General features: G+C 33.3%; 1 protein-coding gene across 1 annotated transcript in view; it reads right to left on the bottom strand.

Annotated features, from left to right (window-relative positions):
* The window catches only part of TMOD3 (tropomodulin 3), an 82,027-nt gene that overhangs the window by 40,792 nt on the left and 22,383 nt on the right, over nucleotides 1-18,852 (bottom strand). Inside the window, exons 2-3 of the mRNA XM_051980662.1 lie at nucleotides 12,417-12,616; nucleotides 6,982-7,138 (exon numbers count right to left, since the gene is read on the bottom strand). Of these exons, the coding sequence (XP_051836622.1) occupies nucleotides 6,982-7,138; nucleotides 12,417-12,542 (283 nt within the window). The 5' untranslated portion in view covers nucleotides 12,543-12,616. The remainder of the gene's footprint in view (nucleotides 1-6,981; nucleotides 7,139-12,416; nucleotides 12,617-18,852) is intronic.

The raw sequence follows: 18,852 nt of genomic DNA, 5'->3' as shown, positions 1-18,852 counted from the left end.
TCCCAGAGACTACTGGCTTTCTGAAATTTATTTGTAACTATTCTAGATACCAATAGACTCCAAATTATATGACAATGAGCTACATTTAAGCAGTAATGTCAAACTCAAATTAGCTATAGTCTTATGTTGATTTTTAAAAAATTAATAGCATTATCCATGTCATATCATATTTATATTTATTTCATTAAACATTTTCTAATAACATTTTAATTTGGCTTGGGCTCACTTAGAAGTCACTGGCCCAAATCCAAGTTTGACACCTCTCTTTTTAGAGAATCTGGTATAAGGATTCTTAACTTTTTTTGTATTATGGACCTTTGTGGCAGACTGATGAAGCCTATAGATCCCCTCTCAGAATGTTTTTAAATACATAAAATAAAATACATGGAATTATAAAGAAAATCAGTTATACTGAAATTCAATTATAAGAATATTTTTAAAAATAGTTTTCTGGGTGAAGAACTTTAGATGAATTGACTTTCACTACAATTGGGCAGAATGAATAGCCTGTAAGTAGACAGAAGTGTATTACTAATCAAGGTCCCTATTTTTAAAGCAACAAATTGATAATTTGTATTCTTAAAGTAACTGATGAGAGACACTTAAATTTCCCTCCAATCAATTTTTTTGATACATACAAAAAAACTTCACTGATTTATTCTTGAACATCTGAGTAAGTGGTTTGTAAGTAAGTTGTTTGAGAATAGATTTTAAAAGGACACATGCAAAAGAAGATATCACTTATGGGTAACCAAAAGACAAATACACAAAAGTGATACCGTCTTGTAACAATAGTGTCAGGAAGACTAAAACTCAAGAAAATTTAAGGTTAATGTTATAGGGGCTAAAGAAAAGAGGAAGACAGAAAAAAATAAAAAATGAAATTTTTAAAGAGACAAAAGATTGCTTATGATTTCTGTTCTTCCTATCTGACAGGTTTGCCTCTACCTCAGTTCATCCTTCAGTGATTAATCTAATAAATACACTACCACATCACTCTTCCTGAAACACTGTTTTCATATTATTTAAGCTAAAAGGCCCTTAGTGATTTTTTAAAGGATTAGCTGTGTAACTTTAGGCAAGCCACCTACAACTTTCTAGTCTAATAAAATGAATAAATCTATGTGATCTTTTTAGTCTTATTTAGTCTTAGTCTATTTAGTCTTATTTAGTCTATTTAGTCTTATTTATTTAGACTTATTTTATAGTCTTATTTAGTCTTAAATATTAATTTAGTCTTAAAATTGTACTAACTTTGATTGAAATTTTGTATTATTTTATATGAAGAAGTTTTCCTTTGAATATCACTCTAATTTTTGGTTGAGTTTCTGAAGTCCTATACATTTCTAGTCTTCAAATCTTGGAAGCTCCTAGGGGAAGATTGGGGAGATGACAGAGTAGGTCAGTACATTTCAAGCTCTCCAAATCTCTCCCACAAACAGAACATATTTGGGCCTCGTGGTGAGCATAGACTTAGGGCAGAACAGGATCCTCGTGGTACAACCCAAGAAGCTCTGAAGCTAGCTCCACAGAAATGCCAAGTGGGGAGCTCAGGGACGAGCTGGGTTTGGCAGGAGCCTCAGCATGAATCACAGAAGCTGTTTGGGGCAGCTGGTGGAGTTGAGGGCCTGAGGTTGGGAAGACTTGAGGGACCCTCTGCTAATTAGGAACACCAGGCCCTAATGTGCTGCAGGGATGTGGCCCTAGGTGAGAAGGAGCCAGCCCCTGGTGAATGCAGGGGCAGGGGAGCAGGAGTGTTCCTGGCTGTGGGCACCTGCAGGTGTGGGGAGCGCTTGATTTGGAGTTCCAGGCCAGAAAAGAGAGCTGAAGAGAAGGCAGAGACACTCCCCCCTATCCATTATTAAAAGTGTTTACACTGCCACTTCTCATTAAAAAAAAAAAAAAAAAGAACTGGCAAACAAGAAAGAATCCCCCTATAGAAACTTCCTGTGGAAACAGGAAAGTTCAGGGTTCATTTTCAGAGGAAGACAATGAAGTAAAAAAAGCTTCTTCTACTCCAAAGAGTAATGACAAATGGCCGCTGCCCAGAGAGAAATTATAGAAGAACTCAAAAAAGATTTTAAAAATCAAATGAGACATTGAGGAAAAACCAAAATAAATAAATAAAAACCATCCAAGAAAAACAAGAAAAGTATCCAACTATAAAAGAAGATATAGTCTTTGGAAATTAGAATTGGGTAAGGGAAAGCCAGTGAAGCTATAAGAGACCAAGAAATATGAAAACAATATAAAGAATGAAAAAAAAAAAAAACAGTAAAGAATGCGAAACGTCTTATAAAAAAACAACAGAGCTGGAGAACAGATCAAGAACAGAAAATATAAGAATAACTGGACTATCTAAAAGTTGTGACCAATAAAAGAACCATGATACAACAATGCAAGAAATAATCCAAGAAAATTATAATAGAGTGACAGAACATAAGGAGAAAGTAGAAATAGAAAAAATCCACTAATCACCACTTCAAAGAGACCCCCTGTGGAAAACACTTAAGAATATTATTGCCAAATTAAAAAATCCCCAGATCAACAAGAAAATTTTGCAAGAAACAAGAAAAACAATGCTAGAACTACAATTAATATTGTACAGGACTTATCAACAGCCACAATAAAAAACCACAGATCCTGAACTTATATATAGCAGCAATCAAAGAACTAAGCCCACCACCAAAAATATCATCTCCAACAAAATTATAATGTTGAATGCAAAAAAAATTTGTTGAATATTCAATGAACTTGTGTATTTTTAGGACTTTCACCCAAACCTGAACTCAATAGAAAATTTAACATGTAAAAGACAATATTAAAGATTCATTTCACAAAATTTAACATGGACAATTTTTTTTTGTTTTTTACATGGAAATATATTTCATGTGATTGATATAGGTAATTGGGTAGCCACCAAAAAAAGACTGGGGCAGAACTGCGTATGATCTGACTCTAAAAAGCAAAAGTATTTAGAAAAGGTAAAAATAATTATATTATATAAATGAGGTACAGAGGAAGAATAGACATGGAAGCATTAGAAGGGGAAAGGAGGGCTCATAGTTTTGAAAATCTACCCACATTAGAAATGGGTTAAACAGGCAATGCTACATATATACCATGAAAGGCATAAGCATCCTCCAAAATAAGGGGGGAGATGTGCAGCGGGAGAACTGTTCGGTTCTGCAAATATGTATTGTATCTAGAACATACTGCAACATATTTAACATATATAGGACGGCTTGCCATCTTGGGGGGGGGGGTGGAAGGACGGAGGGGAAAAAACGAAACATAAGCGAGTGCAAGGGATAATGTTGTAAAAAAAATTATCCTGGCATGGATTCTGTCAATACAAAGTTATTATTAAATAAAATAAAATTTAAATTAAAAAAAAAATAAGGGGGGAGAGATAAAGGGAGAAACAAAGGTAAGAAAAGAAGACAAAACATTGGACCCAGGTGACTCTGAAGGAAAAATGAGGTAGGTGGCCTTGCACAGCCCTCCCTTATTTAAATCCTTTCTCTTCCCCCCCCATACATTCAGTCAAGAAAGAAAGAGAGAATGAAGAAAGAGAGAGAGAGAGAGAGAGAGAGAGAGAGAGAGAGAGAGAGAGAGAGAGAGAGAGAGAAAGAAAGAAAAAAAGAAAGAAAGAAAGAAAAGATAAAGGAGGATCCATGGGTGGGGAGAGGTTAAGTAATAGCAAGGCAAATTAAGGAGCAGAATTAAAGTAGAAGAGTTAGCAGGGATAAGAAAAAAAAAAAAAGACATACACACAAACATTACAACAAAGATAAGAAGTAGAATTTATTAGGAAAAAATAATAAGGCTAGTAATCACTGATGTTAGTCAAAGTCAAACTTATGTATGTATAAATATCAAAAACCTCTTTTTGTTATTTAATAGTTTTTCAGTTGTCTTATTCTTGGTAATCCCTTTTGAGATTTTCTTAACAAAGATATTAGAGTAGTTTGCCAATTCTTTCTTCAGCTCATTTCATGGATGAGGAAACTGAGGCAAACAGGGGTGACTTGTCCAGGGTCCTACAATTAGTAAATGTCTCAGGTCAGATTTGAACTCAAGAAGATGATTTTTCCCAACTTCATGCCAAGCGTTCTATCCACTGTGCTACTTAGCTGTTCCTTGATGACATAATTCATATATTTCAGTTAGCTTGGGCTAATGTTTTATAATATGAGGACATCCCAGGAAGAGATATAAAAGAGAGATAGTGAGCATTTAATGATGATTTTATCTCGGCATAAAACAATGTTGAGAACTCATTGATTCACAAAGCTACATTTACTCTTTTTTTTTTTTTTAAACCTCACTATTATAATATCCATAGGCAGAATGCCATTTTTGCAGATTTCTTTTTGGAAGACATCGCCTCCTAACTCTTTTCCTGGTGTATTATTAGATTAGAGTCCTATTAGAAGAGTTTTTTTGCCAGTACAAAGTTGAAACAACTAAAAATAAACCCAATTCCCCCCCCCCCCCCCCATTAATCTGGCTAGTTTACAACTTAGATTATATGCTATGAAAAGGAAAGGGAATTTTGAGTATCACTCAATGATGAACATCTGTGGTAGTAACAAACTTGTATTAGCACAATGAGACGTGACAGTGAAGGAGGAGAGCTGCTTAACTACTCTTGGGTCCTTATTTCTTCATCCATGAAGTGAGTTAGACTAAATGATCTTTAAGGTCTTTTCCGATTCTAAATGCTTATCATTCTATGATTCAAAGCTACCTGGTCAAAAATTGTTAACCTGGTTCACATCAGATAGTGATTTTGAAAAAAATAGTCAGCATCTTGTCACATTGAATTTACTCTTTGGCACAAATATAGGTTTGGATTTTTGCCTGTAACACAAGCCATAGGAACAGGTTAATCATTATATCTTTTATAGATAAGGATTATGTGGAAGGTGATTAATCATTCTTGCTCTGCTCTGGATCCAAATTAATACATAATGAGCCATTTTTCTAGACCAAATACACATAAAAACTGTTTCTTTGATGTATGACTACAGCATTATTTGAAACTTGGCCTCTGTATGGAGGCATTTTTTAAAAAAATATGTCAAATCAACTCTGGCTATAGAATGCCAAGCTGGTATTATGGCTTCCCAACCACAAAAAGCTTTGCCAGGTTGTATGAAGAGGTTATTGAATGCTACTGACAAGGATCAGATTTTGGGATTTAGTGAAACAACAAGGAAAGCAATAGGAGCTATGTTCTACTTCTACAATTGTTAGTACAAGGTTATATTATCTTCTATGCCACAATGTGACATTACGATCAAGAAATACCATAAGGTAGATTGGTAGGATTTAGAGATTTTAACAACTGCTGAAATGGTTCATACATGGATACAAAAATAGGCAATTCAGTTTGTTACTTCAAAGGACTTGAGTGAAAACTGATTATGGTACCTGAAAAGCCAGAGAGCTAAGACCCAAAAGAAAAATTTAAAGAAAGTTAGAAACTGAAAGTCTTAGTTGACTTCATATAGAAGAATAATTATCATATGGAAGATAAAAAGCATTTATTCTCCATTTCCTATAAGGACAAAACAAAATGAAATGGACACAAACTGTACCTTGTGGAATTCAGGGGAAAAACCTCCTGAAATGATTATCATCAAATGAGAAACTAGTTCACCTAGAAAGTTGAGACATCTCCTTTCAGGAAGTCTAACATCAATAACAACAAAACCCAAACAAACAATATTTTGAAATGTCTTTGTAGCAAGACTGGATCTAAGAGTAAAGTCTTTTACATCCTAAGATACTTTTATCAATTTGTAAATCTGCTTTGACATAGATAAGAAATTGCTACAAGCAGAAAACCATGAACAGATAAGATGAAAATAATGATACCTTAACTATTATCTTACATAGTTGTGAGAATCAAATTTTATATATTCATGTGTGTATGTATACGTACATACATATCTATACCTTTATAAAATTACATAAAGGACTCTTAACTACAAAGCACTATAAAAATGTTTAATGATGGTGATTATTATTTAGTCATTTCTTCATGTCCCCATTTCGAGTTTTCTTGGCAGAGATATTGAAGTGGTTTCCCATTTCCTTCTCCAGTTCAATTTATAGATGAGGAAACTAAGGCAAAAAGGATTAAGTGATTTGTCCAGGGTCACACAGCTAGTAAGTGTCTGAGGCTGGATTTGAACTTGGGTCATTCTGACTCCAGGTCTGGTGTCCTACCCACTGTACCATCTAGCTGTCCTCATACAAATTTTAGGTGGAATTATTATTACAGCCGTTATACAGAATGTTATCATAATCATAGTTTGTAAGCGCCTTAGGGTAGGGATTGTATCTTATTTAAATTCTCTTCCCCAATACAATGATCTGCATATAGTAACACTGGTTGACAAACCACAGCATATAGAGCTAGAAGAGAATTTAACAATCAACTAGTCTAACAATCCATGTCCAATTTTATTTAGGTACTAAACTGGCAAAACTAGCATGTAAATTCAGATTCTTTTAATTCCAGATACCATGCTAGTTCCACTAAGAATTTATGTATTTTGTGTCACAATCCTGTGGGATAAATAGGAAGTATAAGTATTATTGTCCCCATTTTATAGTTGAGAAAAGTGAAGCTCAATAAACTTAAGTGACCTCTTAAAAGCCACACAGTTATTATGTGAAGAGTTACTATTTGAACCCACGTTTTCAAGGTCAAATTCTCTTTCCCCTATACTGTATTGACTCACAAAACCAGGAGGCCAACGAATTTTACTAATTAGGACAAATTTCTTTATCAAATTGGTGAGAAATTTGTCACTGGGTCAAAAAATCCCAATGGATTTTCAAAACAATTATAAAAACTTAAAATCTTTAAAGCAATTAATTTAACTCTAAAGTCTGAATTATTCCATTTTTATTAAAAAGAAAAAAAAGTCCATTAAGGAAATAATTTGAATATCCTGGATTTACCTTTTTTTTCTCCAGTGAAGGGTACAAAGTCTTCCCTATCTTTATGTTCCAATGCTTCCTTCTCCAAGTATGAAAGCAAATGCTCTCTGTCAAAAGGTCCTGTGACATTCTTAGTAGTCTGATTTTTTTGCCGGAAGCCTGCAGGTAAAAGTGCATTCTACCCCAAAAAATAGAAGAAAAAAAACCATTACAATGGCAATTTATATTTAGATGATACATAAATTGTATTATTTTGTTTATGTGAAAGTATCTTTCACTATAAACAGCTATTATATGAGGTCAATGATTTTATAAATTTAAATGAATATATCACTTAAGCAGAATATACAACACAATATCACAGTTATCAACATTAAGTGTTCTATATCACGAATAATATCATAACATCAACATTAAGTGTTCTCTATCATGTTCCATGAGAATAAATTTTAAATTTCTTCAATTAAAACTATAAAAAGTTTAGCTACAAAGAATTTATTTTATTAGACACATTCATTTTTTCACAGAACATGCTTTAGTGACATAAAATATCAGACTTTAGTTTCACATCCTTGTGATATTAAAGAAAATGAAAGGATTTATTATTTCCTCAATACAGGTACTTCTATGCTTAATGCATAACAAGCCCTTGAATAAGTTAACTTAAGTCTTCAAGAACAGGAATGATTGTAAAAGTTGACCATTCTGCAGTTGATGCGGTAATGAATCTCTCCAAACTTAGCTAGGCTGGTCCTTAGATGACAGGCAGAATCCATACCTATCGTATATCATATCTAACATCTTTACAACTTTGAGAAGTTTCCACAGCTTGACTTACTCTCTTTCTTTTTTTAAACAATAGCTTTTATTTTCAAAATATATGCAAGGATAGTTTTCAACATTCTCTCTTGCAAAACCTTGTGTTCCAAATTTTTTCTTCCTTTCCCCCATCCCCTCCCTTAGACAGAAAGTAATCTAATGTATATTAAAACATGTGCAATTTATATATATATATATACATACACACACCACACATACACACACACACACACACACATCCACAATTATCACTGCAAAGGATGGCATAGGATTCTGTTGCCAAAAAAAAAAAAAAAAAAAAAAAAAAAAAAAAAAAAGCACTTTAATAATATACCAAGCCATTAATTTTTGTTTTCAGTAAATGTACTATTATACCGGATAACAACGTCCAAAAACATCTCAACAAGTAGGAACAATGAGTGTTTTAATGTAGACAAATGCGGACTCTTGCATTTAGATTAAAAAAAAAACAACCACACCAAAATGAGAATGAGAAACTGTCTCCACCTTCAATGTGTACCAGCAGTGTGGTTTTGATTTCCAATAAAACTAATGCAATTTTACACCACAATTTAGAGAGTTCTAGAACAAGACAAGTAACAATGTCACTACTATCTGCACTGGTCAGACCACTTTTGAATTTATTTTGGCCACCACACTTTAAAAGGCATGCTGAAATTGTAAGATTGAAATACATTCAAGATGGTGAGAAAACCCAAACTATGTATGTGATACTATGGAAATATCAAAGACTTTGGCTAGGTAAGCTTGGGGACAAGGTGACTAGAAGGGAACATGACAGCTATCTTTCCAATGTTTGAAAGGCTGTCATGTAGAAAAGTATATAGTCACATTCTACACATCTTTAGTGGAAAGACAAAGTGGAAGTTATTTAGGAAAGTTTATTGGAAGACAATACTTCCTAACAATTAGGACTATCTCAAAATGGAATGGACTGTCTCATTTTCAGATGTTCAAACAAAGGCTAAATGACTATATTTGTTGGGAACAGGGACAGTGGACAGAGCATTAGATTGGTAGTCAGGAAGTCTAAATCTAGCCTTGAGGCTTGGTAGCTTTATCAGGGCACTTAATTCTTTTAACAATCTCTCTGTGTTTCAGTTTTCTCTTCTATAAAATAGGGATAATATAAAATAGCACTATCTTTCAGGTAATTATGAAGGCCAAATGAGATAGCATGTATTTAAAAAAAAACACATCACTTTAGTTTTGGGGCAAGTAGTTGACACAGTGGCTAGCATGCCAGTCCTAAAGTTAGGAAGTTTAGTTCAAATTCAACATCAGATGTTAATTGTGGAATTCTGGGCAAGTAGCTTACACCTGTTTGCATCAGTTTCCTCATAAGTAAAATAAGTTGGAGAAAGAAGTGGCAAATTCAGTATCTTTGTCAAGAAAACTCCAAATGGGGTCATGAAGAGTCAGATGTGACTAAATAAATGCTAGTTGCTATTACCTTATTATAAAGGATAGTCACACTTTGGACCAGATGATCACTATGATATCTTTTAAATGTTTCTATGACTATTACTGATTGTAGATTTTAGAGATGGACTGACAGTGCCTGAATTAATTCCTGGCAGTTGAATACATTAGAACTCTCGTAAGGAGCCCATAGGACTACTTATCAGGTTCCATACATGACAGCATAATGCTATAATTGCCTGAAGGGAATGGTATTACTGAGGGCAAGGAAAAAAGGGCAGGGGACAATAGTTTGAGAACTGCCATCTGCTTTCCTCACAGTATATTTTCACCAATGTTGCCCAAGAATAGTCATAAATGTTAAGCATTATGAATTTGGTTCTCAAATGACAATTAAATAAACTTTTTCTAGGATCAATCATAGCAGTATATCATGGAGACAGATATTACTATATATGCCTTTTAGAAAAACAAAGGTCAAAGAGATGTGGTTATCTCCCTATTTTTAAGCATTCTTGTACTGTATTAGAAAGAGATGAGAAATAGAATCCATTCAAAAAGCAAAGAACAAAACTAATGATGCTTTGCAGGCTCCATGGATCCTATCAGGTGATAAAAAAAATTTTTTTAAGTTATTTTTTTAAAGAAAATGAATGACCAAAGAAAACATTTATCGTACTGGATAACTTACCGTTGAGAATTCTGCGGTTTCAATGGAGTCATTTATGTATAATGGTATTTATTATAAAGCAATTTGATTCATTTACAGGAAAAAAAAAAGGTTTTAAAGTCAGTTCCTGATATTATATTAAGAATGTTCCCCCCCCCAACTCTAATTTTCCACCGGAATTTTGAAAAACAAGAGAAGAGAAGACCACTGTCCTTACATTTAAATAACATAACTTGAGACATACAACATATGCACATGAAAAAGATTTGGAGGGCTTTCAAAGTAAATCACCAAAATGTATATGTAATATGAAGACGGAAGGACATGTAGTGTTGCTTGCAGCACTACTAATATACTTGCATAGAAGTCATCAATATTTTCTTGCTGGGTTTGTTCCTCTTGTGAAACACATTTATGAAATGGCTGTTTAGGATTCTAGTTTACCTTTGTGAGTTGAATCATGAAAGGAATTTGAAATCAAAGCTAACTGGTTTTCATAGGATATGAATCCTGAGCTATATGCTCTAATTAACCAATCTAATCATAAACAAAAATTAATAAGCAGGTTAACTCTCATTAAGATGGAATTCCTGGGAATCCAATTTTTCTTTTGTTATTGTTAGTTATGACTCATAAGTTGATGCCCAAACAGTCTGTACTTTGTGGTATAACTATTCTGAAATGTACATTAAATTAGTACACTGAAGATGGTAGGAAAGAAGAGAAACTCCCATGTTACAAAGAGTTGTCTTGAACAAGGTTTCTCACCCTACCCGCCGCCGCCTTCCATTTTCTCCCTACCTCCTGGATTCCTGTCACACAGGGCAAGTAGAGTTGTTGAGAACTTTAATATGTTTTTCTGGCCAACATAAATGGGTATGCTATTATTCTAGTTAGGAACACAGCTTCAAAATGTCTCTTCCTAGGAACAAAACAAACATGTCACAAGAATCTGACATTGCTTTTCTTGTTTAACTTTCACATGACAATGCCAGTTAATAATTTTAGAATCCAACTCCCACTGAAGTGAAGGAGATGGGGACAGAGAGAGAGCAAAGGGGAATCCGCCCTAACTTATAAAATAGCTAAATGTCATGTAACAAATCATGCTTTTCAAAGATTCAACAAGTAACATCTGAGAGTAGGGTAGGGAAGTCTGAAAATATGCTATGTACAGAAGTTAGAAGTATAGTCTTTTTATCTGGGAAGTAAAAGTAGAAAATCTTATTAGCAAATAAGGCTTACATTTGTTCTACTGCAATGTGTGACAAATATAAACAGGCTTATTGAAATAAAGTGGGAAGTGATTTGATAGATAAAGAACTGAAGTCTAGAGAGGTTAACAAAATTTGCCAAATCACACAGGTAATGACAGAATCGGAGAATAAACCTAGGTCCTCTGATGCAGTACTCTTTCCACTATCCTACACTGAGATGACAGATACCTGGATGATTCCAAAAATAAAACATCAGGGCAACAAAATGAATACAACATTATTACTACAGGGTAATCTTCCAAACTAGAATATATTCCTGTTATTATGAATTTTCGTTACAGCATTCATTTGGTAAGAATTTTATTTATTATAGAAAGAGATTACATGAGTACTGAAAAACAAAGAGTCAATCTTGTAAAAAAAACAAAAACAAAACAAAAAAATACCCAAAAGAATTACATATGTAGTGTTGATAGTAGATTACTTTTAATGCCAATGAATGCTTTATTAAGCAAAAGCCAAAATTTATCCTAAATAAGACTTAAAATTAATATTCCAGCATTCAGAGTTATCCATTTGGTAATATTCAGCAAAGTAAAGCAAATTAGAATGGAAAAGGATGTGACTTAGCCAATAGCCATTTCCCCAAGTACATCATTCAACTTTAAGGAAGTCCTAAAGAGTATAACTCTACATCAAGGTTGACACAGGGGTTTTTACTTTAGCCACAGTTCATTTTTAACCCATAGAAACCTATGGAGACTCAATCAGCTTGAAGTCAAATTATAGATTTCGGTCTGCTCTACACTGAATTTTGGACGTTGTTGAGGGTGTAGTTCACTTGGAATTCTAGGGCTTCTTAAGGCCCATTAAAAAAAAAATTAATCATTCTGTCCAGCATTATTCAGACAATAAATATCTTAGTGTAGGGCCAAGAAGAACCTGTTAAAGTTTCTTTTGGAGGCAATAATTCTGGATGCAAAATAACTTTTAAGAATTGAACAAAAAAATAGCTTTTGTACATTTTCATCTCATTACGTTCCACGTACACCCAACCTTCTTGTTTAGACAACAAACACTTCATAGAAGACATGGCATTTCAAGAGGCTCTAAAGAGGAATTTGGGGAGATCATTTTGGATATAAGTACCAATGTCAATAAAGGCAGGAATAAAGCATGTAGTAGGAGACAGTGAAAATACAAGGATTTCTATTTAGAAGAGCATAAAGCTAGAAAGGAAGACAGGACTAAAAATATATCTGGATGAAGACAAGCAACTTTTTATCTTCTCTCTTAGTATTACCCACCTCAGGGTCAAGGTCATCAAGAACAGTTTCCAACTGTTTTAATTCAGTCTCTGAAAGTTTACCAAGGAGTTCATCTTCATCAAGATCCTTGTACTTCTCCAAGTCCTTTCGGAAGGGGAGTGCCATGATTTGTAGAGTAGAATGCCACTCAACTTTAACCACACGTTTATAAATCAGATGTGATTCTTTTTCCTGTTTAGCTGTGGGAAAAAGTAAGTATTATTAAACAGTCTCTCCTTAAATCTAAATAACGTTTTTAGAGGCTTGAGAGTAATATTTCTTAAACATATATATATATATATATATATATATATATATATATATATATATATATATATACACACACACACACACATATATATATGTATATACATATACACACACACACACACACACACACACACACACACACACACACACACACACATCTATCTTCAGCTTCAGGTTAAATATACATAAAATCTATTATGAATCCAAAAGCTTCACTGTCTTTGTAGTAGATATCAATTATGTAGCACCTAATTATCCTTTTTGTGTATTATCAAAGTTCTTTGTATCTGCTTTATTTTCTGATTTATTATCTGCTCTTCTGCCATGTAACTTTGGAATTTTTCATTTCAATCAAAAAATAGAGAAAGGAAAGGAAGGAAAATCAAACATGTTAGTTAATTTAGCTATATTTTAAATGTTCTAATAGGTTTGGAAAACAAAATAAATTTCATATAAGCTCATACTATATATAACACAGGACAAGGTCCTGGAGAAAAATAAGACAAGTTTCTTTCACTTGAAGAATGTACAACCTAGTAAGCTATATAGTTTGATTGTTACAAGAGAAATTCCTTACTTGGCAAAACAGATACATTTCATCAAAATTTCCCTTAAAGTAAATTTCTATGTCTAAGTAAAGACTTTTTCTACTTTCATTATGAAAAAAGAATTGTGTGGAAGAAACATTTGGTCCCATGGCACACTAAACAATAACTTTTTTTTTAATTCCATGTTTAGAATGTGAACTATTTGCATTTTTGTTTTTCTTTCCGAATTGTTTTTACCTTCTGAATCCAATTCTCCCTGTGCAACAAGAGAACTGCTCGGTTCTGCAAACATATATTGTATCTAGGATATACTGCAACATATCTAACATATATAGGACTGCTTGCCATCTAGGGGAGGAGGTGGAGGGAGGGAGGGGAAAAATCGGAACAGAAGCGAGTGCAAGGGATAATGTTGTAAAAAAAATTACCCTGGCATGGATTCTGTCAATATAAAATTATTATAAAATAAAATTTTAAAAAAAAATTCCATGTTTAAATTAAAACATAAAATTTGACAAGGCATTAAAAATACTTAAAATGTTACATGAATAATATAAGTAAAAGCACTAGCAGTTTCTCCAGCTCTCATTTATATCATTATGGTTTCTATAATAGGAAGAAATATGGAACAGGTATCAAGCTGGTAAGTCCAAAGACATGGATTTTAGCCCCAGCTCTGCTAAAATTTGTATAAATAAGTCACTTCTTATAGATTCCCTTAGATTTCTCACCAAAAAAGGAAAGTGGCTACATAATCTTTATGCTCTCTTCCAGGTCTAAAATTCTATAATTTTGTTATTCATTCTAAAGTACAACAACAAAAACAGTACAAGTAGGTATTTCTAAAGTTTGATTCCTGTAATCTTATACCTTTTCTTGTATTTGTTTTGCTACTTGAATTTTGTAACTGTGAATGCTATCCTTCTTACAAGAAGTGAAAACAAATCTGCTACAGAATAAATGCATGCAGTCATATTTATACAATCATAAGAATAAATAAGGCTCCCCGCCTTTGCTAGATCTTTGCCATCTACTATGAGTTTATAGTTCAAATATAGAATTCCAAAGGGGAAGGGTAGTGGGAACCATAAGGAATTTTATAAAGCCTTTAATTCTTAACTTGAGGAAACTCCAAGGCCATTTTCCCAGTACTTGACAGATAATTGGCATGAATCCTATAAGTGTTTGTTATCCTTTGTTTTTTTGCTTTCATTCTTAAAACCAGTAGAGGCTCTTGTTTTCCCAAAAACAGGGGAAAGTGACTAAATCTGTGACTTCTTTGGTATATGGATGAGGAAATTCCTACAAATGCTGTCCAGACCCTTTTCTGAAACATATAGTCTATGTCCAAATCAGAATTTGAATCCAGGTCTCTATTCACTATGCAATGCTATCAATAATAGTATCATATATAAGAGACCAGCTGGACTCAGATGGACTCACAGCAGCTATCATTATAGATAGGATCCTCCATATCACTTTTGTTAGATAATGTTGGGTAAATCATTCCGGTCCCATACTTGCATTTCTCTCAACCAGTTTCTCTACCCAAAGATCCCAAAGTGGAGATTTAGAAACAGGGGTAGCAGATAACACTTTGTTCCTCACCAGTCACCAGAATCTTTAAAAAGGAAAAACCATCTTTAAGATAGTTCAGAGATGAAACTTTCCTATACAAAAAGAGAAAGTTGGGAAGCTGTTTCTGAAGCTGACACCATGCCTATCTTGGGAACTACCATATTGATCACCCCAATCTGGACACAGATGTGGAGATATGAAGCATCCCATTCCTAAATCCAGTCAACTATAAAGAATATCCTTTATTAAATTTTTTTGGATACAAAAGTTTTGTGTATGGGTTTCCTTTTCTGCTACCTAATGATCCCGCTTAGATTAAAAGAGGCATTTTCTGTCGAATTAACATATAGAAATGTGTTGGAAAAATAAACCAATTCTCATCATTTCTGAATAATTCAAATTTAGAGAATTCTCATTCCAAATACTCTAATGAATGGTCATAATTTAGACATGAATTGATTTTGGAATAGCATGGTTATAATTTTGTATCAAAACAAATTAACAACTAGATGATTAAAAACTTCATTTAAACACATGCAATATGAAATATAGTATATAAAACTTTGGAAAATATAAAGATAAATATGAAGATACGCCCTTTTAGAAAGTCAATCTTTTTTATCAGTCTATTTCAAATACTGCAAAATAGCTCCTCACAATTGTATAGTAACCTGCTAATATCCAACAATAACCAGAAGATTATATTTGTATCATTATACCTAAATAGTTTCTTTCTTCTTCTTCTTCTTCTTCTTTTTTTTTTTTTTGCTGAGGCAACTGGGATTAAGTAACTTGCCCAGGGTCACACAGCTAGGAAGTGTTAAGTGTCTGAGGTCTTATTTGAACTCAAGTCCTTCTGACTTCAGGGATGGTGCTCTATACACTACGCCACTTAGCTGTCCCTAAATAGTTTTTGAATAACAGAAGGTGAGCACATTAAAATTTTATAGATTAGGTCTATTATAGTATTGTTCTGTTTCTCTCACAAAGTAAAAATTACAAGTCCAACAAACAATACAAAGGAGACTCTGATGCCAGGATCAAAATTTATATCCTTATGACTATCTACTTATTATTGGACATTAAAAGAAAGAAAATATTGTTATACTATTTTAATTATTTATTTAGGAAACAGTTGAAGTTGCTATTTTTTCCTCTTTAAGGCAGCAACACAGCGTTTCTTCTGAGTAATATAAGGGGTATTTTTTAAAATTTAATTTAATTTTATTTTATTTTATAATCACTTCATATTGACAGAATCCATGCCAGGGTAATTTTTTTTTACAACATCATCCCTTGCACTCGCTTCTGTTCCGATTTTTCCCCTCCCTCCCTCTACCCCCTCCCCTAGATGGCAAGCAGTCCTATATATGTTAAATATGTTGCAGTATATCCTAGATACAATATATGTGTGCAGAACCGAGCAGTTCTCTTGTTGCACAGGGAGAATTGGATTCAGAAGGTAAAAACAACTCGGAAAGAAAAACAAAAATGCAAATAGTTCACATTCGTTTCTTTCTTTGGGTGTAGCTGCTTCTGTCTATTATTTATCAATTGAAATTGAGTCTTTGTCAAAGAAATCCACTTCCATCAGAATACATCCTCACAATATCGTTGTTGAAGTGTATAATGATCTCCTGGTTCTGCTCATTTCACTTAGCATCAGTTCATGTAAGTCTCTCCAAGCCTCTGTGCATTCATCCTGCTGGTCATTTCTTACAGAACAATAATATTCCATAACATTCATATACCACAATTTACCCAGCCATTCTCCAATTGATGGGCATCTATTCATTTTCCAGTTTCTAGCCACCACAAAAAGGGCTGCCACATTTTGGCACCACAAACATTTTGGCACCCTGTTAAATTTAACTTTAAAAAACTAACTCTAACTTAAATTTCAGTGGTTTCTTCATCCAATCTGTTTTTTTTATGTGATGGGCAACTTTTGTCTTCATTTCTTCATCATTTGACTCCTATTTTATCTCCTCTAACATCATCTATATTTATTTATCTATCTCTATATTGTATCAACTCCTTTTTTTCCCTAACAATTCATTTTTTTCTATTCCATTTATTTAATTTTATTTTTCTTCATTTAATATAAAGACAATTTTTTTTAACACTCATTTTTAAAACTCTTTTCCTTTGTCATTCCCCATCTACCTCCTCACTGAGAAAGCTAGCAATTTGATAAAAGATTCTATTTGTGTAGTCACGTAAAAACATTTCCATAATAATCGTGTTGTGAAAGAAAACAGATTAAAAAATCCTCAAAAAAAAAAGTTTTTAAAATATGCTTCAATCTTTTCAACCATCATCTGTTCTTTCTCTGGGGATGGATAGCATTTTTCCATTTTAAGTCTTTCAGAATTGTCTTGGATTGTTGTATTGCTGAGAAAAGTTATTTCACTCACAGCTGATCATTTTACAATATTACTACTACTTTGTACACAGTACACATTTCACTTTGCATAAGCTCATGGAAGGATTTCCAGGTTTTTCTTATAACACAATAGTATATTATTATTGTCACATAACACAATTTGTTCAGTCATTCCTCAATTGGTGGATATCTCCTTGATTTCCAATTCTTTGTCCCCAGAAAAGAGCTGCTATAATTATTTTTGTCCTCATAGATCCTTTTTTAAATCTCTTTGGATCAAATGAAGGTGGTCTAGCTGTACCTGATCTAAAACTATATTATAAAGCTGCAGTCACCAAAACCATTTGGTATTGACTAAGAAATAGACTAGTTGATCACTGGAATAAGTTAGGTTCACAGACCAAAATAGTCAATAACTATAGCAATCTAGTATTTGACAAACCCAAAGATCCCAACTTTAGGAATAAGAATTCACTATTTGATAAAAACTGCTGGGAAAATTGGAAATCAGTATGGCAGAAAGTAGGCATGAACCCACACTTAACACCGTATACCAATATAAGATCAAAATGGGTTCATGATCTAGGCAAAAAGAATGAGATTATAAATAAATTAGAAGAATATAGGATCGTTTACTTTTCAGACTTATGGAGGAGAAAGGAATTTGTGACTAGAGATTATTGATCGAAAAACAGAAAATTTTGATTATATCAAATTAAAAAGCTTTTGTACAAACAAAACTAATGCAAACAAGATTAGAAGGGAAGCAATAACATTTTTACAGTTAAAGGTTCTGATAAAGGCCTTATTTCCAAAATATATAGAGAATTGACTCAAATTTATAAGAAATCAAGCCATTCTCCAATCAATAAATGGTCAAAGGATATGAACAATTTTCAGATGATGAAATTGAAATTATTTCTACTAATAGGAAAAGGTGTTCTAAATCATTATTGATCAGAGAAATGCAAATTAAGACAACTCTGAGATACCACTACACACCTGTCAGATTGGCTAAGATGACAGGAAAAGATAATGATGAATGTTGAAGGGGATGGGGGAAAACTGAGACACTAATGCATTGTTGGTGGAGTTGTGAACAGATCTGCCCATTCTGCAGAACAATTTGGAACTATGCTCAAAAAGTTGTCAAACTGTATGCAAACTGTATACCTTTTGATCCAGCAGTGTTACTACTGAGAGTTATATCCCAAAGAGATATTAAAGAAGGGAAAAGGACCTGTATGTGCAAAAATTTTTGTGGCAGCCCTTTTCATAGAGGTTAGAAACTGGAAAATGAATGGATAGCCCATCAATTGGAGAATGGCTGAGTAAATTATGGTATATGAATGTTATGGAATATTATTATTCTGTAAGAAATGACCAGCAGGATGAATGCTAAGTGAAATGAGCAGAACCAGAAGATCATTATACACGGCAACAACAAAACTATATGAGGATCGATTCTGATGGAAGTGGCTATCTTCAACAATGAGACGATCCAATTCAGTTCCAATTGATCAGTGATGAACAGAACTAGCTATGCCCAGCGAAAGAACACTGGGAAATGAATGTGGACGGCTTGCATTTGTTTTTCTTCCCTGGTTATTTTTACTTTTCTAAATCTGATTTTTCTTGTGCAACAAGAGAACTG

This window comes from Antechinus flavipes, chromosome 2 (assembly GCF_016432865.1).
Source record: "Antechinus flavipes isolate AdamAnt ecotype Samford, QLD, Australia chromosome 2, AdamAnt_v2, whole genome shotgun sequence".
NCBI lineage: Eukaryota > Metazoa > Chordata > Mammalia > Dasyuromorphia > Dasyuridae > Antechinus > Antechinus flavipes.
The sequence above is the reverse complement of the archived record's forward strand: the minus strand, read 5'-3'. Positions and strand labels throughout refer to the sequence as shown.